General features: G+C 37.4%; 1 protein-coding gene across 15 annotated transcripts in view; it reads right to left on the bottom strand.

Moving 5' to 3' along the window:
- Positions 1–26041, bottom strand: part of LOC140341364 (galactoside alpha-(1,2)-fucosyltransferase 2-like) — a 149249-nt gene that overhangs the window by 39628 nt on the left and 83580 nt on the right. For 2 of the 15 annotated variants that reach the window (XM_072427063.1, XM_072427064.1), the window contains exons 1-2: positions 22723–23060; positions 9214–9298 (exon numbers count right to left, since the gene is read on the bottom strand). The exons of 10 other annotated variants lie outside the window; for them this stretch is intronic. Coding sequence is in view for 1 of the 5 variants with exons in the window: in XM_072427051.1 (XP_072283152.1) it covers positions 22723–22796 (74 nt within the window). In the remaining 4 variants the exon portion in view is untranslated. Of the gene's footprint in view, positions 1–9213; positions 9299–22722; positions 23071–26041 lie in introns of those variants that run through there. 3 more of the 15 variants (XM_072427051.1, XM_072427062.1, XM_072427055.1) reach the window with 3 other exon arrangements.

Raw genomic sequence — 26041 nt, 5'->3', positions numbered from 1 at the left:
TCATTGTAATGTTTAAGAATTTAACACCTGTTATCTTTTGCACTTTGTCTCTGTTGATATTTTTCTTTTGCCTTTTTTTGTTTTGGTCTGTGCCATATCCATTTTTTGCCCGTAAATATAGAAAGTTATTAAAAATAAAAGTAAATCCACACATTTTCTAATTTTATCCAATACGCACAGTGTGTTTTTTGTGGGAAAAAGTTGGGCAAAACAATTCATAAATAAACTCATAAATTTAACCATGTTTTAGGCAGTGACAGAGAGACTTTTGTTAATATTACTGGAAATTAAATTGTTCTACCAGCATTTTGGTGCTAGAGAAACACCCATCTGACATCGATATAAACCTAATTTATACCAAAAGCACCATACACTGCAGCCATTCTTATTAAACCATCTTGGATTAGGTGTGCCAAGAGGATTAAAAATATAGGAGGTTTTTTTTCCATTCTATAGCATCCACCATATGGTATTGTAGTGCTTGGCTCTGTCCATCCAGATTTGTGATTCTAACGTTGCCTCTGTTAAACAAATTTTAAATGCCACAAACAAGACTGGCCAAAAAAAGCATTGGAACAGCCTGAGTGCCCATACATATTATGTTGATGCATGTGGAAGGAAGTTTTGACATTTGTGATGAGTTATTTTCAATGGAGGCCATTAGAACATCAAGACTGGAATAGCAGCATTATGTTTTTTTGTAACTAAAATATTTACAGTATAGGTGTGCTTTTACATTTGACTAAATCTAAACTCTAGGCAGATAAAAAGACAAATGTAATGAGCTCTCTGATACTCAACACATTTTTTCAAACGTACTTGAAAAGGTACGTTTAAAAGTACTTGAATTTGACTTGGAATCATCTTGCTGTGTAACTCTTAGCACTGTGCCATAAAAATATTTTATCTGTTTTCCTAAAGCTTAGCTTTAAATCTTTGAACTCATTTGTCATTTGTCTGTAGGAAATATGAGCAGTATTTAAAAAGGGAATAACGCTGAAGCTCCAAAGTTGCAGTTGGGTTTGTGCAGCAAATTCTTTAAAGGGTTTACCACAAATCAGTATGTCCTTATCTTAAAGCAATTGTGCCAGGGATATGTGATAAGTAATTTGTGTTAAACCACAATAAGACAACAGATATATAATATTGTTTCCTTCAGCATCTCACATTCTTTCTTCTTATAGACTGGTACATTGGTTAATATCAATCCAACCCATGAAACAGTCCAAAAAGTGGTGCCTGTGCTGTCCCATAGCAATTGTTTCCAGGGGAATTTTAGCTCGCTTGATTCTTTAATATTTTTTGGGGGGCAGATCAATTATTATATTTCTGCTCTAGACCCTCTGATTTACCACAACCCATACCCACAATATCTTAGGCTTCCATACATCTCTTTACTGCAAGGTACAAGAGAAAATGCATTCTGATCTATTGAGTTGTGGATCTGCACCCACAAGAGCTAAATTAGGTAGTATCAAGGATGAATGGAGACCCACAGGCGGCTGAAAGTGGGGGTCAGTGTTGGTGAAGAAGATACACCTTCAAACTCATGCTAGGGCATTCTACCTTAGGCTCAACCATGCTACCAACCACTCCTATTTAACTGAATAGGAATGGTTGGGAACAACTTGGGAATAACTTAGAAGACTTATCTGAAGTAAAGAAAAGTGTATGTTTATTAAGCTGACCCCACATTCACCCCAGCACCAAAGCATATTATGTAATAATCCAGTGGAAGGTGCAAAGCTGAAATTCAAAGTGTAGTAAGCCAAATGAGCTAATAGGCTTCATTTCACCAGTCGGATCGAAACGAAACGTAATCTCTGCTGAGGGTTGCAGAGTTTTCTGGTCTGCTTGTGGGAACTTAGCCTGAGACTTGGCCTTTTTTTTCTGTACAAACTTTCTAAAGATGGTAATAGGAACTTTTAGAATTGAATTTTGTAACGTGTGTTTATATACTATATCATCTGAATGATACAATGCGCCCTTTTCTTCTGTGAACCTAAGAATAGTTTTATTGGGATATCAAATGTTGTCTTATGCAGTTTGCTTGGCGATTATGAAATCCAGAAATATTTGTCTGTAGGGTCTATTGACCTTGTGTTATCTTGTTCTGCCTTGCCCTTTCAGCCCTGCCCAGTTTGCCCCCTTTAAGTTTAGCCCAATCTTTGTGTTTTTTTGGCCTGAAAATTTTGCCACTAGAAATTCCAAATAAATAAAAACAGCAACCACCTATACATTATACTTATTATAAGATCATTGTGTGTGTGTATATGTGTGTGTATGTACCGTATATGTGTATGTATGTATAAATATATATATATATATATATATATATATATATATATATATATATATATATATATATTTGTAAATTGAGTAATTCACAGAACAATACAATACACGCATACCCAAACAACTTTGCTTGCTGGACATCAAAAACACACAGTCTAAGAGGCTTTACAAATTTGCCTAAACACATTTTTAGTTGTATACATTTGCAAATATGTGGAAAAAGCCACACCTGTTCCCTCTCACTTTCATACATGTTTTACATGTTTGTTTGTCTGGGTTTCCATCCTTACTTTTCTCATTTCCTTCAATGTCTTTCTCTACTTTCCCACAACTGGTCCCCAGACCCCAGCAATCACCTGACTGTTGCTTAACTATAAAAAATCTTTCTTAACCCTCTTTTACTCCATGTGGCCCCTGCATCTATTCTGCCTTTGCTATCTTTTCCAACTCTGGGCCTACCTTTTTTGTGTAGTTTTACATTTCTTTGTGAATGTACTATTTACTTACTTATTACAACATTTTACTTTACAGTGTGTTTTTTCCCCTTTTGAATCTACATAATTGCCTAAAATGCAATATAGGAGTGGGTGGGGATGGATAGTATTTAAGGCTGACTGGGTGGGGATCATGCATAATAGAAAGAAGCTGGGGTGGGGATGGTAAACAGTTACAGTTTGATTAGGGTTGGGTGGAGACAAAGACAAGATGTCCCCGAGCAATCCTTTCAATGGAAGTTTTAATCACTACTAGACAGCACTTTTGTCCCAATTGGGGCCTTCTTGAAAAAACTCTAAACTTTACAGTATAACTATAAACTACGTGTAAACTATATTTAAACTGCCAATTAATTGCCAAGTCTCAATTTAAAAGTCAGCTAAATACTGGTGGACAAAGAAACTTATTAGCAGTAGATTTCTCAGTTTTTAGTAAATTGCTATCATAAGTGCTATTCCTAATGGATGGAAAGTAGCTTAACAGTTCAAAAAAATTGACAATTTTTGATGTGGTTTCAGAGAATATTTTTCATTTATAAGTGGCTACACCCGCATATTACTTCTTTATTCATATTTATAATGCAAAGCTTGTGGCGTCCCAGCGTAGTTTTTTGTGTATACCACTGTAGAGAACTTTGAAATAGGAAAAGATCCCCGCATGAACAGTTACATGGCAGTGAGTATATTCAATAAAGTATGTGCCTTTATGGTATGCCTGTTTGTCAAGATAATGTGTTCTTTGACAAGACTATTTTTTTTCCAATGCTAAGTGCTGGAACGTAGAGAAGGCCACTCTGGATTTTGTCCCAGTCCTTGTTCAATAGGTCATAGGACACCAACATTGTGGGACAGTGTGAAAAATCCCATGGCCGTTTCTCAGGATGCAGGACTGTTGGTAACCATGCTATTCAAAGGTGTACTTATGACTCTGAGAATATTAATGTGTAGCGATTTTTGCATATACAGATAATATGCACAGAAAATGAGCAGAAAGTGAATTTATTCTATACTATATGGCTGCCCTCTCTCATGTATAACTTTTCCTTAAATCTAAAAAGTATATGACACCTATCATACAACATTTCTGGAGCTCAAATATTCCCTCTGTATGTGTGTAATATGATTGGAAAAGTGTAAATGATATGTTGGTGTCTAAATAAAGAAATATATTTGGAAAGAGATTGAGCATGTACAATTATTTACCCCACCTAATGGCACATTTCCATGTGGGACATCATCCATGTGGAAGTACATTATATGAAAGTCTTGTAATGTACCTATAATATGACATGGTTTGAAAATTTGTGTTTAAAGGACCCACATTCTAAAGGATTATTATCAGCTTATGGGAGGGGGACTTGGGTGAAATGCTTTACCAAGAGGATTGGGATCAGATTTGGCATATAATAGCTCATTGTAGTATTAATGCTTCAGCTGTGGAAACTAATTAAAAACTAATGATGAGATGGTATATGGTATCAGTTGAACTGTACGGGCAATTGTTTTAAGGGGCTGTAACACCTCAAGAACTTTTCACCATATTTGGTGGGAATGCCCCAAAATTAGAAAGTTTTGGATGGGACTATATAAAATTGTAAACACCATAGTGGGTTGTTCTTTTCCTAAACATCCAGCTGAACCACTCTTAAACTTGAAACCATCCATTTGTACTATGAACCAATTTAAATTATTGACATATTTGCTGCGGCCAAAATGGTTCTGGCTAAGGCCTGGAGGTCTACAGTCCCTAATATACAGCAAGTTAGGAACAAAATGTCTTGGTTTTTAGGGAATGAGAAGATGAGGGCTCTGTTGAGAGCTTCGGTAACTTTGTTGACAGATTGGGTAGTAATTTTGAGATATTATTGGTATGTCAATATTATGCGAATGGTATGTTAATTTATGGTAATGTTTGTTATTTACCCTCCCTAGCGGTTCATTTCTTTCCGGTTTTTTATGTCTAAAAGTGGTACATTTATTTATGGAAATATTTTTTTACAGTATAATATAATAGTATGAGTATAATAAAGTTTGAAACACAAAATCATATAAAAATAATAGGTTAAATAAATTAAAAAATATATATATATATTTTAAATAAATATTATACTCCTACTATTTTATTACTCTGTAAAATAAATGTTCACGAAATACAATGTACTGCTTTTACACCTTTAAAGACAATGTATTGCATTGAATACAGTTATTTTGTATTAAATGCAATACAAATTGATTTAGAATTTCCCACCCCACCCGGTCGTCAATGTACACATGCACCAACGTCACCGGGAACCCCCGATGACTCATCGTGTTTGGTTTATTTATTTATTTTTGGTTTATTTATTGTTTATTAACCACCTGGCCGTTAAACCCGACATAGTTCGGGGTAAAAACTCTTGCAAAAGTGTTAAACCCGAACTTTTCTCAGGTGGTTAAAAATGTAAACAAACGTTATACTGCAATCTGATTGTCATACATTGTATGACAATCGGATTACAACTGAAAGAAAATACTTACCCGGTCCCCGCAGCTCCTCCAGCAGCAATAAAAAATTTGCTATTGCTGCTGGCATCTGCAGTGAGATGTGAAGCACAATGCAGAAATCCTGCAGGGCTGGGAAATCTCCACTCACATCACCCGAGTCATCTTCCGGGTGATGTGAGTGGTGATGTATGGGGGGTGTGTGTTTGGGAGGGAAATTTAAAAGCAGATTACAATGTAATCTGCTTTTAAATGGTTTTTACAGTACAAAAACACCACGCAACATGAAATAAAATTAAAAATGTACTTTTATTTTTTTATTTTATTTTTTGATTACATTGTTGTCTATTATTTCATTATTTTTTAAATTAATATTTATAATTATGTATTATATTATAATTTATGATTATAATATAATAAATAAATAAATATAATTATCATACCCAGGAGTTAATCCTAAAATTTACAAGCCCACAATATAAACAAAAAATTTTATGCAAAAAAAATAGGATCACTTTTTGCATCAAAAAACTGACAGAATTAGAACGCTAGGGGGTTAAGCTGATTTTTGTATTTTTTATTTAACTTTATTAAAAGTACATTTTTTTTTTTTACATTATTGTGTGTTTCAAACTTTTTTTTATATTCATGATATCTACTAGACCCTTGTTCGGACATATTTCTATAACTTACAGGTCTACAATTTAAAAAAAAAATTTCATGAAAAACAGTGTACCGCTTTTGGTACAGAAATCTAGACATCAGTGTAACGCCCAGGTGGTTAAAGAAGTTTTATCTTTGTTAAATAAACAGCTGCCTGCCAGCCATTTTAATCTCAAGCAGGTGTCTGTGTTTCTTGAGGGGGAAAGGAGATGGCTGATAAGTAGAAGGGGGAGAGTTGGGGGGTTAAAGGTAGTGAGTATCAGGTAGGGGAAAAATAAAAATATTATAAGTGCGGGAAATGTTTTAAGTGGGATTTGCAAGGTTTTGCAAGGTAAATTTTAGTTGTGGAGGGAATCAGGTTTGTCAAAAAAATTATGGTAAGAGGGGCCAAGGATCCGAGCTACCCTGGTAATGTATTTCAAAAGCCTCCTGCACAGAGATAATTTAAGGAGCTAATGCACAGATCATAACGAAATACACAAAGTACACCCAGAGTCACATACAAATAACTTGGCTTTATTGATGCAAAATATTGTTATCACGACTAAACATCTTGCATTGCCATAACAAACGAACAGTCTGTTCATGAAGTCTAGGGGCTTTATGAAACTTGTAGAATATGGGAGAGAGGAGCAGGAAGCAGGATGTCAAAAAAAGCCATTTCACTGCCTGCACAGTTAACTATCTCCTTTAATCAGGAGCACAATAGGTATCACAGGGCAGACAGGCTCTGGTGCCCCAAAAGATCCCTCACCTCAGGAACTTTAAGTGTGCACCCAATCCAGAGTACTAGGGGTCTAACTCTGAAGCCCCCAGTGTAGTTGTCAGTTTCTTTTCTGTTGTGGAGTCCAAACTGTGATGCCCTAACTTCTGAGGTTCCTAAAGTGTATTATATTGTGCAGGATCCTGTCCTGATCTGGACCTATCTGGACAGGTTCCCTGCAGGCCATCAATTTGTCCCAATGCAGTCATCTGAAACCTACTAGGATTCAAGGCCCAAATTGGGATTGGCCCAACCATACAGACCTCTAATTTTACCTGCCCATTGTTGGACTCCTTTCAACCAGCCTGTCCCTGGATATTTATCCCTTCTAAACCCACTTCACTATACCAGTAGTAGTTGGTTGAGGCAGACAAACATTCTTCACTTGGAATTGATTCTTTCCTCTAATTATCTTCTCAACAACAGAAGAAGGCAACTAACCATCAAACTAGGAGGGCCAATCTGAAACCAAAAAAAAAGTATCCAACCTCAGAATGGCTGACTACAGCAATTTATACTAAATTAACAACTCCTTTTCTATTACAGACACTTTTGCCTTTATCAAAACTCCCTGCACACATAATACTGGATCCTTTTCCGAAACATGCCTATGGAAATTTACCTAGATTTCAACCAATGGCCCCTGCCATGTGAGTTCAGAGGTTTCAACTTTGCTTTGATTCCAAACAATATAAAGCCTGAGGTGTTGAATTCTATATTAGTTATTAACCCTATTTAATGTACAGCGCTGCTTAATATGTTGGCGCTATATAAATCCTGTTTAATAATAATAACATGGGCTAGGTTCTACACTTCCTTCTCCTGAAGCAGAATGCCTAGATTGTTTTATAATAATGTTAATTGCATGGGTGCCATTGTGAAATTCTGTACATTGTTTTAAATATATGGACGCTTTAAATATAAATGGAATAGAATAATCTAAACTATGCAAACTTTCAAAAGGGAAGAAGGAGTGATGACAAAAAGGGATTAATGCATCTTGTTAAGACTGTGGGTGGAGGTGACTGGCTAAGCATGTATTGCAAGTCAGAAATTGGTGAAAGGCAAAGTTTTCTCACTATAAATGTAATTAATGTTGGTGTGAGTGTGTGTTTTATGAGCCCGATTTATGGTGTTGAGGATCTTTACACAGTAAATTGAGATTAAATAAGGAGTTTCAGCTGTTCCAACTGATTTTTTGCTGAAGGGGATAATTTACATAGCTTAGTAAATGTGCAAGGAAATAGCATGATTTCTGCTTGCATGTGATTGGATGGCAAAAGTCAGCAGAGCTACCTCCTTTTCAGCAAATTAAGTGAAATATCTGTGATATTTATTTTATTAATATCTGTGATTTTTTTTACTATGTGAACAACCTAATGTCCTGTAGCAAATCAATGTCATTGTACATATCCAATCATCCAGTCATGTAAAGAGCATATTCAGTTTATTAATTTAATCTGCATTTGATTTGATATTTAAAGTAAATATTGTCAATATTCTCAACTTCCTTAGTAAATCAGCCCAACTGTGTTAAGAATACAGGTCCCAGATCTTCACTTTATTGGGCAGTGGGCTGGTTAATATGGCATGGTTCATTTACGCATCTGTGCTGCTTAGCATGCTCGTTTTCATGAATGGCAGTAACACACGTTATTTGCCTTGGTGGGCTGCAGTGTTTTTTTTTAGGGAACCTCTAACACATCTATGTGCTGAAAATTCGGGCTTGACTGCATCAACTGTAAAGTGCCCCATCTCAAGACTCTAGTATGCACGAACAATGTGTTATAGTGTGAATGTGCGCATATTTTTAGCGATAACTTTATGTCAAACCTAGAGATATAGGTAGATGAAGTCATATGCAAGTATGGGCGGTTCCTGTAAAAATGTAAGCTTGATACCCAGCCTCATGCCTCCCAAACCTCCTATTGGTCACCCTAGCGATGATCAGCTTTAATACCCAATAGGTAAACTTAAAATGTGGAATGGTGGGGCTAAGTTGCTCAACCTTAAGTATAAGACTATATACATACATAAGAATGAATGAATGAGCATTGTCCATACACACCGTCGCTCCATTCAATTGAGAGGGGCGGTGGAAGACAAGTGAGCAGCACCTCGCTGTGCACCCCTCCATACCAATAAACAAGTCATTCCTAATCAATTGATTGACGAATGTCATAGGACCTCTGTACACATTTTCGCCTGAGATGTTCCCAACTGTTCATCCTAAGCAACAATGATTTGGCATGTGCACATTGGACCTGGTTTATTAAAGCTGTCCAAGACTAGAGAAGATAGACTACCATGGTAAAACGTGGGTGACCCAAGAATCACTGAAAAGAACACTGCATTTCTAGCAAGGACAACAGGTATTTTCTGTGCTAAAATCTAATGTAGCCATCACATATAATGTCTAATAAGATGTAATATATTTATTACTTTGGCTTGGGAACTTTTGAATACATGGTGGGGATAAAAAAAGTACCTCTCCTGTGAACTAGTAGGGTGACCCACCTTAAAATGATGAGCAGCTGGTCAGAATCAAGAGCTGTCGTGGGGAGCATTGGTCTATGTACTAAGTCCTGCAGGATTTGTTGACCTGATAAAAATCAATGATTGAAAGCATAATATAATAAGGACAGTTTATTACTACAACTGTTTTACAGGGTGCAGCTGGAACAGACAACTCAAGTTGTCAGATCAACTGCAAGTTCTAAGTACAAAAATGCAAAAAAAATACTTGTTACACTGTCACGAATATTAATTCCAACCCTTTAGGCTATTAAAACAAAGCTAAAAGTTATTTATTTGTAGAGCTTCAATAAAATCTATTATTGTAAGCAGGGGTGTATTGGGGTGGGCACGGGTGGGAACCCTCACTTTTTTTGGTAAGGGGCACGTGTGCCCAAGCCTTTTTTGCAAAGATCTCTTTGGTGGCCTGGGGCTCTGGCCGGTTCGCAGGTTTGGTCAGGAATCTTTTTTCTTTAAATACAATATGTTTATCTAGCGTATGACTGACATGTGTTGTCATCACACATGGGTAAAGACTGTTAGCTGAAATCCAGGTGGTTGCATTCTTTCAGTTTGTTGCCTTTATTAACAAATTTCCTGTTTGGGAGCGACAAAACTCACTCATGATACTGTATCTGTGAAGGAGAAGAATTGTCAACTCATCTCCAATACATATCATGTTTGTAGGTGTAGTTTTCTGAAGATTGCTTTAACCCTTATACAGGTAGTCCCCGGGTTAAGAACATCCTACATACGGAGGACTCCTAGATATGAACAGGGCTTCGTGTTCGTGTGCAGGACAGAGGCTTGGAAGGGGGCGGTTTGCATGACTTGCAGAATAAATTTTTTGCTAAACACAGCTGAGACTGAGCACTTGTGCAAGTTCTTATAACTCTTTAATGACCAAGAAAAACTCTGCAGTTGTTTTTTTTGCATATCAAAGCACAGCTTGCTACAGAAGTTAGTGAATGTCTAGGCGCTATCATTTTTTTTTTTTTGCTTTGTTTGTGATTAGCTCACAGTGAGGATTTTATACAGTAACTGACACCACGCTGCCTAATAATATGTTGAGACAAACATCTGTCATAATTGCATTTATTAAAATAATTTACCTGTTCTGACTTACATACAAATTCATCTTAAGAACAATCCTACAGTCCCTATCTCGTATGTAACCTGGGGACTACCTGTACCTTTGTTTTGAGAATTAATTTGGGTGCAGAAGAAGTGCACAACACATCCTCATGAAAATATTATTAGCCTGACTGCCAGGCTTTTCTAATCGATTTTATATTTTTTTAAACATTTGTGTTGATTTGCAAAGAATACACAATCACATGCTAGGAAACGGGAAAAGGAAAAAAACATTTTTGCTTGCATGTGTCAAGATGAAGATGGTTGAAGTCAGCAGAATTTTGGCACATTCATTATTAAAAGGATCATTCACTTTGCTAACTCAACTCTATATCTTTAACGTTCTTAAACAGTCAGTCTCTGTATTTCCCTAAATACAGGTTTTCTTCTGATGCTATTTAGAATTCCTTTCTAATAAGGCCTGAAAAATGTATACAGAAAAAGCCCCCAACCATTGAATCTTCACTGTGTTGATTACACAAAAACTAAACATAGTAAAGTTATTTTGACATTCAAAACATTTCATAGAGCTTTGCATGTAACATAACTTGATCTTCCTAGCTATTTCTAACTTGATCCTGGCAGAGTAGAGACCCAGGCCTGCAAAATATCTGACATTCCTTATTAAGCCATCAGACTTCAGTTGCTTTTGATGTGTGTTCTGCCCACTAATTGTACGGCTCAATTACCCGTGCAGTGTATTTAGTCAGCTTGGGACTTACTGCTTATTAGGGATGAGCGAGCAAGTTTTTAAAACTCTATCTCGTGGCGAATTGGGCCTTTATCGCTTACCGAAATTGTAAGCGAGAATAGTCGGTGTAAATCAAGCTCGAATTTAAAAAAAAAAAAAAAAAGATTGCGGGCTGCGCTGATCAATAAATGCAGCGCTGGCTGCATTTATTGATCAGCTCAGTGTACAATCCCCAGCACTAGAGGTTAAATGGGTTACAAGTTTCCCAATTAAAAACCTCTAGTGCCCCAGGGATTGCAAACAGGAGGATTTCCAAGGAATCCTGTGAATCCTCCTGTTATAATTCCCACGATCTTCCAATGGTTTCACGAAATCGGTTCACCGAAATTTTGCGGAACCGACAGTAGTTCAAGGAAATTTTCGCAAGAATGCCAGAGAATGCCGCTCATCTCTACTGCTTATAAAGATTGGTGAACCAATGTTTGCAAACATGGGGAAACTTCAGAAAAATTCATAGTGGCTATTTAGGTGGTGAAAACACTACAATGTCGATTGTTTGTGAGGTTTGAAGTATGATTTTAATTACATTCCTCAGGAAGCTCTGTTCAGGAAGTTTATTTCATTAACAGTTTGTTAAATCATATTAAGGGAATGGGAACTTCTGTGTTTCCAGGAAACTTTCTGTAACTTCTTTTGAAAGAGGGTGGATAATTTTCTTATTATTTCTAGGTGTGTCTGTACGTGTCCTATATAGGGATTAGGCAAAGATTCACCATTCCTGCATGATTTGCAATTACTGGAGAATTTATGTGCAGGAGATTTATTTGCATACCATAATACACTACATGGTCTACAGCAGTGGTTGCCAACCAGTGGTCCGTGAGAAGATTATGGTGGTCTGCGGCTCTGGCCACTGCATCCCTGAGTGGGGTCAGGAGAAGGACCCCGCTAGGGGGACGCACCGGCCAGAGCCGCGGACCACCTTACCTGTGCAAATCCCAGACTCAGGGAAGTTGATGGGCTGTGTTTCACAACACAACCCACTCACTCTCCCATCGTAGGCTTAGCTCTGTGATGACAAAGTGGGCGGGGTTATGGTATTATGACATCCCTATGGGGAGCTTCCTCCCCTTTGATTGACAACTGTCTCCCCACGCATGCGCGGTCAGAAGACGGTAATTTTAGTGGTCCGCGGGACCAAAAAGGTTGGCGACCGCTGGTCTGCAGGATTAGAAGGGTCAGTATGGGGGGTTTGGTTAAGTCGGCTACATCACTATAAAACCCCTATTTAATGTACAGTGCTGCGTAATATGTTGGCGCTATATAAATCCTGTTTAATAATATTATTAACAATAAAAGGGGGACACAGAGCAGTGAATGTATCTATTACTAGGACAGAAAGCACAAAAAAACTGAAAAACTGCATAGGGAGATATTAGTGTCAGTTAGGAAACTGTACTTCATTTCTAATTGCTGACTGTTTGCTAATTAGTTCTAATTATCTAACTTTTTCATCTTTTATTTTATTTTGTGACTGATTTGTAGTTTGCAGTCACTTTTAGCTGGTGTTTTGTCTATGTTAAATTTTTCTTTCCTTTCTTTTACTGCAAGGCTTTCCTTTAAACATTGGCTTTTTGTTTCAGAGGTATTATTTAGGGTTTTTAATTATGAGCATTATAATACATAAAGGAAACTAAATACTAAAAAGTTTAATGTCTATCTACAAACTAAGTGCAGTAAGCAGCCTTCCGTTCATAAAAAAAAACCTTCTAACAAACATTGTTTAGTTAAATATTATTGAAATTTTATGACTAGGCTTTATAAGAAGTTAAACATTAACGCAGTGCATGTACAATAAGAAAAAAGTGAGCATGTACTAAGTAAGTAACATGCACTAGAAATAGTAACCGCACATAGAAACATACCAGTAGCTCACACTTAAAATATTAATAGTACATGATGACACCATATATTGTATGCTTGAACAAAACATACTGAATCTATGGGGAGAGGTTTTATAATGAGGGAAATTGGTTTTAATTTTAACCTAGAACCAAGCATTCTAATCTTCCAAACTGCGTGATACCATTCAGATGGTAATGATATGGTACCTAGAGCGGTGTTTTCAAACTTTTTAGTGTAGGGGAAACCTTGAAATAACTTCCAGATCTTCAGGGAGCCCCTGCTATTCTTTCTGTACACACAGCTCACAGTATATTAGTGGACAGTAGGAATAATGCCTCTTACATTGCTAGCCCGAAGGCAGGAAGAATATCACCCCCAGTGGTGTAATCGTTAAAGAAGAAGAGGGGGCGCGGTACTATCCATGGCCCGCCCCACCACACCCCTGGCCCCCCTAAAGACAGCCAAAAAGATCATTGGTGTCAATTGGTGTTAAACTGACTTGAGAGGCACAAATTGCTCAAGGAACCTCTAGCAACATCTGGAGGAACCGAAGTGTTTCATGCAACCCTGGTTGAGAAACACTGATCTAGAGTAAGCATTGTACAGATGCTTCACTGCCCAGGTGGATTCATTGTACTGTGTCTGTGTATATTTGTTCTTCCAAAAAAAGAAGTGGGTGAGATATATCGAACTCGAGATTGACACTAGAAGAAAGGGGCATGCCTACATATTGTCACACATGAGGAAGCACTCTGCTTTTAAACAACAAATTACATGCTAAAGGTACATTTACAACTGATTTTTGTTGTCACAATACACTGTGCTAATGAATTAATGTTTGACAGGCAAACATTAGATTTTCTGTGCATATTCAAGTTAACCATACAGGTTTTTAACCCTGATATCAGGACTGTCAGTTATGGGAGCAGAGACAGTGCCTGGTAGATAAAGTTTGGTGTGCAGAACTATCTACTAATAAAAAAAAATAGTCACTTCTTTATTCTTTTCCTTGTGCGGAGGCTTCTGATACAATAATACTGTTCAGAGGCTCCTAATTTATAAAGGCAAAAAAGCACACCTTTATAATACTGGTTCTTCGGCAACAGTACTTATAAAGCAAGGATATCAGACATTCCTAATTCAGTAGGCTTTTAAAGGTAAAGTAGATTTTTACATAAAGCTTCACTGCAGCTATCCAGGAATGCTAGACTACTAGGACATAAAAAAGGTAACAATTAGCGATTTACAACAGCTTATGTGTACAGCTATAGTACTCTCATACTGAAAAACAAAGGGGAAATCGGAAGTCCTTTTAAAGGGACCATGTCACTAATTAAAAAAATACATCAATGAACAGAAAAATCACTTTTTCACTATTGCCTTGCAACCTCAAGGTTGCCTTAATCTGAGGTGCAGATTTTTTTTTATTAGCAATGACATCTTTAAAAGCTGAAATATTTTCTAGTAGACTGACTATTCAAATATTGAACAAATGCACAGCCAGTGAGGTAAGAACATCTGTTCCCATTTTTGTTTGGTAAAAGAAATACAAGTGCATTGAAATCTCATTCATTTTAAATGCACTGTCTAACTCAACCCAATGCACCTCAGTGTATAAAGACACATTGCCAGTAGAAAAAAGATGATGTTGATGACAAAGTAGGGGAAGAAGTAGGAGTACTGGGAAGATGAAGAGGCAGTAGAGGTCACAGAGTCATGGCACTTGAGTTACACATATTGTTGTACATGTATGCTGGACTATGTATCTATTACCGTGTTTCCCCGAAAATAAGACACCCCCTGAAAGTAAGCCCTAGCAGGATTTTTGGCTGTTTTCGAGCAAGCTTGAAATATAAGCCCTCCCCCGAAAGTAAGCCCTATTGGCTTCTTCTGAGGGTGTGGTCACGTGGTACACGGAGGGATACCAAGAGGAAGGAAGTAGCAGAGAGAGAGAGAGAGAGCAGGAGATTTCAAAAGCACTGCAGCAAGGGGTGAGGAAATTGCAGGGTTAGTTAACCTACAGTACTCTGGTGTGACACTAGCACTAAGAGGTTGGTGGATTCTTTTTTCAAAAGGTCCTTGCTGGTATTTTATTCATTAGCAGCAATGCATATTTATTAATTTGATTTTTTTTTTTTTTTTGCTTTTACTCAGATTTAACATGTAACTCTATGAGTCACATGTTAATTGTCAGCACATTTTCTTGTTATGTTGCACTTGTTTGCTTATGAAGCTGTGTTTTTTTTCATTACTCATTTATGTCAATTCTTATTCATGACTTCTTGTATATAACAGAAGAAATCTGTGATTTTGACAGGTCACCGGTAACACAGAGGTATCTTTCTATAGTAATATTGGTTGCAGGTTTTGGTAAATACAGATTTTTGTACATGAATAAATATAGATTTTTTTTGTGAGAAAAATAAGACATCCCCTGAAAATAAGCCCTAATGAGATTTTCAGAGGTAAAATAAATATAAGACACTGTCTTATTTTCGGGGAAACACGGTATGTGATAAACTCCTTCATAATACAATACATACAATTGCCTTCCTCTGAATACAGGCAACAGAGGCTTCCTAGGTGGCATGAAGGTGGAGGAAAAAGAATCAGTAGGAAAAGAAGGGTTAGCCAGCTGCTTTTTTCCGTGGGAAAGATTTGACCTCTATACAACTGGGTGGTGGATTGTCATATCATTTCTTAGGCACATGAAGACCAAACTGCAAATAATCCCCTTTATTATCAAAAGCTGTCTATCATAGATATGTGAAAAAATAACAATTAAATATCCAATAACAAATAAATGACAAAATAAATAACTCAACTTTACAGTTTGATATGCAAGCATAAATTGACATAACATAACATACACTCCATTAAATATATCTAATTACCTAACAACCTAATTCGCCCTTTTAATAATACATAACCATAACCAATAATATCCCCAATATAAAACTCCCGGTTATACACCCAAACAACCAAGCTGCAGGTCTCAGAAGGCAAAATCCGCACCCAACTGGAATTTAACCCTTCCAACAGCTCCACCTTGGCCCCTAGCCGCCCAGCACCGCCTCAAGACCTATAGTCATCCGTTCACCATAAAGGGCTGGACCCCACCAAAGAGGATACCTGTGCCAAAATCCACCACTTTACCATGCACTGGATCCTTGCCTTCCAAGACCTCAACCGCCAAACTTACCAACTATCAACTTTTAAAGATAACAAGGGGGTGGGTGGGCTGGTAACTTTTTCTTCTAAAAAGAGGGCCTACTACTTCTGTTTTCCCCCTTTTAATTCATCCTATGCCTAAAGCCCACCTCCCTCACGTTCCACACTAGCACAGCCCTCCCAACTATTACTACATTTTTTTACCCCCTACACCCCCTGGGCTAGGCATCATACCCTGTCATGTAGACCCTGCGCCTAATATCTTATGGCTACGGGCCTCTCTTATGTACTCTGAGCCTCACTGGGACACCCACTAATGTTTCTTCCTTTTATAATTACTGCTTACTTTTGTACTGTGAACCTTAGTTGGGGCCCACTATTTCCTCCTTGTACAGTTACTACTTTCATGTTTACTTTGAGCCTCCTTGAGGCACCCACTATTTCCACCCTGTATATTTACTACTTTCACTTGTGCCCTATGCATCCCTGGGGCACCCATTACTATCTCCAATTTTCTACTTATGCATGTTCTCGTTTCTTGAATCGTAGTTACACATGATGGTATTACTACACACAAGTTGTCTCATGACCTAAAACACATAAACCAGTTTGTGGTGAACCACATGTTCTAGAATGTATGAAAACTATTTTTTTTTTTAAACAATGAATGATACCAAATGTAACTGTCGAATTGATACGTCAAATTAACTGAAGAATAACAACATCTCTTCCTGTAACAGAAACATTTACTGTTTATGTGATTTGTAATAGACATATACATAATGGATAATATAAATGTATTTAAATAAAAATGCGGATTGTGCGTGACTACACATCCTCTTTAGTATCTCATGGTTGTCATTAATATGAACTTATAAATCTTAATAATGGATTCTTTGTATTCAAACAGCATATGCTCACATTTCTAATACATGACTGGGGTAGTGCAGATGAAGCCATTGACTTACGCCTTTTCACTCCAATTTCTCCCTCCACACTCTCTCCAACCTTAATAACCTGAAATAACACAGCCAACACTTTTTGTGGGATACACTGGCCATAGCAGCACTTTTATTAACACAATATTAACCCTTAATTTAACATACAACAATAACACAATATTAACACATTTCAAATATGAAAAGACTTATTAACCCTATTTTAGGCCCATGAAAGTACCCAACCAACACTAAGATACTTACACTCACCAACCATGCCCCCAGCCGCTACCACACTGCTTCAGGGACAGTTAGCGGGCATCCACAGGTCTCTCCTTGCCTCCACAACAACCCAGTGTCATGCGGGACTTCACTTAACGGGAACTCCATACCCTGATAGATTCCCACCCCCTTGTTTCATTGTCTACCTAATTCTTAACTCTTATAGACCTACAAAAAACGCCCTGAGCTGCCATGACTATGGAACCCCCTCTACCTACAATTTTTAGGGAGGAAGGGTGGGAAGTTCTTACCTAAGCTGTCTGCAACTGACTTGCCCTCCTTACTTCAACCCCCACCCCCTTTAAGCTTGCCCTTTGAACCAGTAACACCCGTTACCCGTCACAATTTCCCGTTCTTGAAAATATTTAACCCCTACCTCTCCTGCCTACCTTCCTCACCCTGTCATGTGGCTCTACGACTATATCTTTTCTAACTTTTGACCTACTTTTCCACCTCTAAAGAAAAGCCCTGAGTAAGCTAAGAGTCAAGTCATAACATGGTCTTGCAAAGATTGGTAACGTGCTTCTCCATTCCCATAAATTGCAGGTTTTTCCTTTTGGCTCCTATTGCTAGAACAAGGTGTGTTGATAGGGAAGGAAGGGTAAGTAAATGCTGGGAATTGTTGAACAGAAAACAGCGTCAGGTGGAATGGCTATTGGCAATGTTTAACTATGAAGCAATGAAAAACTGGGCTCTAGGAACAAAAAGAAACTAAAACAAAGAGGGAAAAACCCTATTTAAGGATTACAACTTTAACAGTTCACATTTATGATTTAGGAGGCAAGTCAAAGCAGGACTAAACTTGTTGGTGGGTGGTGAGCTTCTGCCATTACATCGATTATGGCACATACTTACCTGTATCGAGCTGTGAGCTACACAGCACATGCACCGAGTAGTTTCGAGATTACACAAAAAGCCACCAGGAGCCAGAGTTAGTAATAGTGCTACCTTCTGGTGTTTGGGTTTTTTTTTTTTTTGCTTTCTCGTTTAAGGTCTCTTTTAAGTATTACTTTTACGGTAAAGTTTTTAGGAGTTGTGTTAGGAGATAGGTTAAAGGTCAATGGACATTCAGTAGTAAGTGGATAGTTAAAGAATATATTAGCTGACAGATGCTGGGAACTACTAGCCCAAAAATAACATACTGAACAAGCAATCAATTAATCCATCAGTGCCTGCCCAAAATTAAAATATATCTCTTTTAGACGAATCTGGCCTTAAACCTATAGAAAACCTAAATATCCCTATATTTTGACCTAATCCTAACTGTTACTGTTTGCATAAAAATACAACTAGCATAAATCTATATAAACCACCAATACATTGTTTTTTATCATCAGTAAAATGTTGAAACAGATTAAAACCCACTGGTCTAAATTAATGAATGTTCTCACTTGTCCTGAACATGATTTCAAACCAAATATAAAGCGGAGGCCACCCAGTGCACATTATTCAACTTTCTTGCACCCCCTGCTATTCAGTCAGTTGGGGCTTTGGAGAAGATAGGCAATTGACCTCTCTGGTTCTACACTATAAAACAAATATGAGCACCAGCAATTGTGTAAAAAAGCCCTCTAGAACAGTGGTCTCCAACCTTTCGGACCTCACGGATTACCTAATTCATAATTTTAAATCTGGCGGTGTGTGGTAGAAGCGCATGCGCAGGGAGCTGGGTGCCACTCGAAGGGGAAGAAACTTTCCTCAGAGTGATATGATGATGCCAGTCCCGCCCACTCTCCCATAGCAGGCTCCGCGCACCACCGGTTGGTGACCGCTGCTCTAGAAACTCTATGTAGAAATTTGATAAAGTCGCCACAACTATGGGAAAACCTTATTAGTAGTATTTGGCTTCACACCAATCAGTTACATACCCTTACAGAAACACTGTGTATACACAATGGTCTACCACACTTCAGTAACAATGTAAGCTTTACACAAATACTTTGCATTTATAGAATTACACATTGTAACCAACCATCTTAAAGAGTAAAGGGCAGGGTTATAGAATTGTATACACAGAATAATAAAGCCCTGTTCTGTGTATACTGTGAATTGCAGACACCACCCAGACTGCAAGTGCACTTGCACCCAGATTCTGGCACTTCATGAAACACAAAGGCTTCACGGTTTGCCAGGGAAACAAAAACATAATTTACAGTTGCCAACTTTAGTAAAGGTCAATAGAGCAGATGTGGCTTCTTTTTCTAAGGGGAAAGGCCTTATTAATGGAATATTAAATGCCACTGTAAAAGGTAATCATTAACCTTTGCAAATATATTTTTTAAAGACTGACACTTTATATTTTTTTACATCGGAAATTGCTACTATATTACTAGTTAAACTCTAAGGTTACTAGATAAAGAACGGTTGTTAGAGACTCTATAGATACAGATTGTACTTTGAATTATGACCTTACTGGTATGATGAAAACCCAATACTTCCTTGGACAGACCCCAGGGCTCCAGGCTACTGTCCCTGTTCCCCAAAAGGCCCTTGTTTGCTAAGAACAGTGCACTTTGCTCTAATATTCTTCTATGTACAATATACCCCCTACAAAAACCACAACTGATGCTCACACCATCATCTACTTGAAGCCTCCTTAATAGTCTAAGGCAGCCTTATCTAATTTTTTAAACATGGAGGATTTACATTAACCTGCCATGGCCAATCATGGTGGCCAAAGATCATCTCTGGGAGGAGAAATAACTTTCAGGTCTTCAAGAACCCCTGACAATGATAGATAGATAGATAGATAGATAGATAGATAGATAGATAGATAGATAGATAGATAGATAGATGTAAACCAGACAATGTGCGATCCTAGAGTGGATATATCTTTGTAATTCATACCATGTTGGCCCCCAAAAACTCAAACACACTTAAACACAACATTTTCCTTGCAGAGCAAACCAATGCGATATGTGGTGTGCAGGGATCATACTGACATACAGAGACTACAGGTGGTTTAGAGAGATGGCATCTTGTTCGATCTGCTAAGCACGAAGCTGTAATGCTCTGTTGAGTTTGCCACTGTGAGGGTAAACTATTCTATGTTTTCCAAGAATATGGAAGAGTGAGGACAACTGGAAAGTACCATTTTTAAGTGGATGATAGACTATAAAGCCTGCCATTCAATGCTGATCTCATATCTATAAACTTTTCCTAGCTTATAATAACTATCAAAAAACAATGACATTTAGTACTTCACCAAGAAAAGTACCATTATTCCCACACTTCAGCATGCACTCATTCATTTCCCTTAATGCCTTTAATTAGGAAATTGTAAAGGTGTATTTCAGCACAAAATAAACACATTTATAGTTCATCTCAGCAGTACATTTATTTTTCCTTATTTTAATTTTTTCAAAATATTCCAACTATAGAAAAATAATTATTGATTTCCTGGAAGTCTATTGTGCCCCTAACTTACTGATATTTTTATATATTTAGTATTATATAAATTAAATATTATTTATTTCCTTACTGATATTTTACAGATATATAATTGCCAATGCAGTTCATGTGCTATACTGAAATATTAAACATTATCATTGGTTCTGCCTATTTCTTCCCTTCAGCTACAAAACGCCTCCCAATATGGAGATGATTAGAGTGTGAGGGGTTCTGTAGTCCAGCAATAGAAAATTGGACAGAGCTGACAACACTGGAGGATATTTCAGTACAATGTAGAACTGTGTTGTGAGCTCATGCAGAAGGTTTATCGGGTTACTGACAGCTCAGTAGTGTTTTTCTGTACCTGTAGCACTATAAAATGTAAGGCACTCTAAGTTTATTTCGACAGCTGTTTTTTCTTCTTTGTGTACCAGGTGCTGTTTCAATAATACCTGCAAAATGTACCTGCAGGCATTTTTGATTCATATATTATAGTCATATTATTGTTTTTATACTAGACCTTTCATATGCCTTTCAAAAAAAAAAAATGATTTGCGTATAACCTCTGTTAAAGCAACCTAAAAAGGAAAAACTTTGCTTTACTTTTTGTTTTCTCTTTGTAACAGAAATGGATTTTTAATTTTGGTTTCATTAAAAATGAGATAATTTATAGAATAAAATAGGTACTTTTTATCTTTTGTTTTTACATCTTTTTTTAGCTTGTTGGCTGCATAGAAAAAAGTTTTGCAATACATTGTAGGCGAAAGAAATACTTGTCCCCCCAAAACTACAAACAAAAAAAACATTTTTTAAAGATATCAAAAGAAATGAAAAGAAAGTAATTGCCAAATCAATATATACATGGATGGAATGTAAACTTTGTTGTGGCCCATAAATAACATACAGTTGTAGATCAAGTGGTTATGGCTATGTACACATGTGCAATCATTGTCGTTGGAAAGGATCTTTCACGATCCTTTCCAATAACTAACAACTGCACAATGCATGAACAAGCACTGTACATACAGCCTCGTTCTGCTCTATGGAGAGGGAAGGGGGAGATTGGCGGAGCGGAACCTCGCTGCGCTCTCTCCCACTTCACTTGCATTAAGATTGTTTGTCGTCCATCGTCAGTGGATCCACCAAGATGGTCATTCGGACGATGGATAACGAGCGCTGTACACATGTAAGATTATCGTCCGATATTGGCCCTGAGCCGAATATTGGTCAAGAACAATTGCACGTGTGTACCTAGCCTAAGACTCCACTCAGATAAGTAAACACTGAACAAACATACATGCACATTGTTTTATCAACCAGATAATATATTATTAAATCCAGCCAGTCCTACAGTCCAGCTCCTCTTGTTACACTTGCAGACTATTCTAAAGCACCATGTGACTGGACATTGAAGGCTATATTGTCATGATGAAGTCATGAAGTGCAGAGGATAATAAAACTTCAAGATTCAGGCAGTTATGTTGGTTGCATGTACAAAAATTCAATTGCTTTTCAATCAACACATAACAGGATGATATTGTTTGTTGACGTATTACAACATTTACAGGTGTGCTTACAAAGAACACTGTGTATTAATAAAAACTTTTAAATAAAATAAAACTTTTTGCAGCAACCATTTGCGCACCCCTGACGGTGTTATAATTTATCCTAACCTCTGCTATTGTCACCTTTGCTGACCCACATAATCTACATATAAATGTAAAGAAAATATCAATAAAAGCAAGCAAATAAAAGTGATCAGATTGCAATATTGTGATACAGTGATCAGTTACAGATCCTTAGTCATGGAGCTACTTTCCCTGCATGCTGGATAATCAAGCAACTAAGTTAAAATGATATAAATCGTTTTAGAATTGTCCCTTTCCTGCGTTTTTTTTTGGGCATCATTATCATTCCTAATCATTAACATTACAATTAACTAAACATAGTTAGAAGATTAAAACTGCATCTTATGAGGCTGATCAAATAAATAGAACTTACCTAGTATTGAGATAGAAGAGACGTTTACTTATTAAAAGAATACATAGCAGTATAACATATCCTTTAAGTTTCATACAAAGCACAGGAAATGGTAAACTTGCTCAGAATATCATGCGACAGTTCATAAACAGCTTCTGAAAATATGATGATAAGGAGGTGCTTGCACTGTCCTCCCAATTGCAACCTCTGAAAATATGATAAGGAGGGGGTTGCACCGTTTTCCCAATTTCATCATCATCATCTTATCCTGTTTATCAAAATTTACCAAACAGATAACTAGCTATGAAAATATTTTAAGTATATGACTAAATTCCAGTATTGCTTTCACACCCCTTTTTTTGCCAGGTTACCATACAACATTTTAAGACAGGAAACAATGCAGCCAAGCTAGAACAGGCAGGAAACAATTCAGCGACCCAATGTTGTTCACATTCACGAAAAAAATTTGAAGAACAACTGTATTCACTTAAAGTGATAAAGGTTACAGGAAGATGGCAGGATAACTATATAAATACCTTGTTTTGGTGGCTAAATTTACTTAGGGCTATGTCATTTTCTGCAACTTTGATATACAGTATATTTCACATTAGGAAATATATAGCGTACATATTTCAACAATTGTTGAAACAAAACAATTGTTTTCAATATTTATATGTACTTTGTATGACATTGGAAGGAGTCTTATGTCTAGAATAAAGTATCCAAACCCTGTGACAATCACAGGCATTTGGATATTTAACTTAAAATAAATATGTACCTTTGATGTATGTACCGTATTTTCCGGTGTATAAGGCGACTGGGCGTATAAGACGACCTCCCACTCTAACCAATCATTTGGGGGTCGTGTTATATGCCCAGTATTGTACTGTTCCTTCTGCCTGTCAGATCTCACTATTGTGAGAGAACTGAGAGGCAGAAAGAACTGTACACTACTAGTTCTTAGTAATGAATGGGCACGTTCCTTTAATGAATAGGCGTGTTCCAGTGAAGAGCCAATCCAGGCTCTCCACTGGAGAGCCAATCCAGGCTCTCCACTGGAGAGCCAATCCAGGCTCACGTCCTGCTTTTCATCTTACACGAGTCCTGCTGTGAAGCAACGCGAGCCTGCCCAGGAGGACTCGTGTAAGCTGAAAAGCAGGAAGACAGAAGGAGGCACAGGAGGACTCGCAGGGACGCCAGACCAAAGAGGGGACTCGCGAGGACATCGGGCGCTGCAGGTAAGTACTGGTACCCGGCGTACAAGAAGACCCCTGACTTTGTCATAGATTTTTCGGGGTTAAAAAGTCGTCTTGTACGCCGGAAAATACGGTACTAATTGTAACTTGAAAAATACACACTTGATTTATTTTTGCACAAAAACCTCCTGAGCCTGAAACCTCTTTCTTTTCCCCTCTTCCCCTTATACCTATACTATGAGCTCTAAATAATTAACAAAGAGGTTGGCTTAACACAACCTTGATGAAACAAAGACGGGAACCAACACCAAAAACGTATTTACACATATGAATACACAATAATGCAATGCAATATTTACCAAACATTTTAGAAAGAAAAGGAAGAAAGTAAAAGACCATACACCTTACACTGCCTTTATTAGATGGTTAGTGCTAGAGTTTCAAGAAGTGGAATGCCATTAAGTAGGTCTTTGATGGGATGTCAGTACTGAAAATTACCAAGTGTTTGCGGAACTCTAACATACAAATATTTCATGCAGAAAATCAGAGATTGACATTAAAAGCCCAAAGTAGGTGTACAAAAACTGCACACGGATGTGTAACATAAAAGTGCATAGTACTCAAATTCATAAATAGGCATTTGATACCGCAGGCTCTCAGCCTTCCCATCTCTTGGGCAGACCACGTAGACCCATTCACATCAGGAGGCGCTGGATCTTTTGGAAGTTTTCCTACTTCTGACCCTGTCCCTACAAGGTGGATGCTTTGGTTTCCTCCCCATAGTTAAAAATCAGCAGAACTCCCTTCATATCAAGAGTGCCTGCAACCAACACACCCAGCCACAAGACAGGGATCAATATGACACATTTAAGGTGATCACTGGATATCTTTTAAAGAATATTGCAGAAAAAAAAACAAATACTAAAACTGATTTACATGTATGTATATATTAAAGCTTTTTGGAGGTTTTAGTTTTTGCAATTATCTATAATATGGATTACATATTCTTTTTGGAGTAGACTCCAGGCACAAGATTTTAATGTGAATTACCGGTATGTGTTTTATATTTTTTCTCCATCTTTTTGTGAGCAACAAACTCTATTAAAAACCCACCTATTACCTTGTAAGCAGCAGAGACTTTAGTGTGATGCATATATATACCAGAGTGCAAAGTTTTGCATGGCACCTAGCAGTCTCACATAATAAAGACAGACTGTGCAAGCAAAGAGAATATCAGGAACTGATCTTTAATACAGAAAGTGCCTGCAGAAAGGCAAAGTTTTAGCTTTATGCATAGATCGGGAAGAAATTCATAAACTACAAATAAAGGTGATTATAAAGGAGAGTACAAGATATTTTAAATTGATTAGACATTTGATTTGCTAAAAAGACATTGAACATAACACTAACCTGAAATTAGGGCATTCTCGATCAATGTATGAACAATATGCTGATAGCACATTGATTGGGAATGCACTTGCTTTGTTCCATGGAAATGCAATGGAAGTGCTATCTAACAGTGGCTAGCCAGAGTACTCTCCAAAGGGAGAATTAATAACTTGATAATGCCAATTGTCAATGTTTATCTCAGGGAACACGCTCATTGACTAGCAGTTGATATAGAAACATTCCTAGCTGCAAAGCTGCTCAGCTTTGCTGGATGATGCACAGAAGTAACCAAGTAAAATAAATATAGTGATAGTACACAACGGTTGTGCATACATTGACCAGGAAATGGCTAGACTATATTTGTTTTTCCCAGATCCTAGCTTTCAGCTATCAGGAATTACAAATTGTGGCATGATTTGACAAGAGGATATAGTCAAGAAATTCTAAGCTGGCCAGACAGTTTTCTCACCTGTATCAGTCTCCAAAAACCTACAGGTATATACAAATCCCCAGCAGTACCAGTAAAAGCGTGGACACTTCTAGGTGGTTTTGGAGCCTGGGACCTCCTGTCCCCAAACAGTTCTATTAGACCACTACTATAATGGGCCATGATCAAAAGTTTGGACTATAGAAGAACCAGACCAATTTGTTAAAGCTTTGGAGGTGAGAACAAACGAGGCCTAAGCTCCATGGGTGTGAGCAGGTTTTAAGATTGCTGACTAAAGAAACCAAAATATTGAAGAACATTTGATTGA

This window comes from Pyxicephalus adspersus, chromosome 11 (assembly GCF_032062135.1).
Source record: "Pyxicephalus adspersus chromosome 11, UCB_Pads_2.0, whole genome shotgun sequence".
NCBI classification, from domain to species: domain Eukaryota; kingdom Metazoa; phylum Chordata; class Amphibia; order Anura; family Pyxicephalidae; genus Pyxicephalus; species Pyxicephalus adspersus.
Note: the sequence above shows the minus strand (reverse complement) of the source record. Positions and strands in the feature narration are given on the sequence as shown.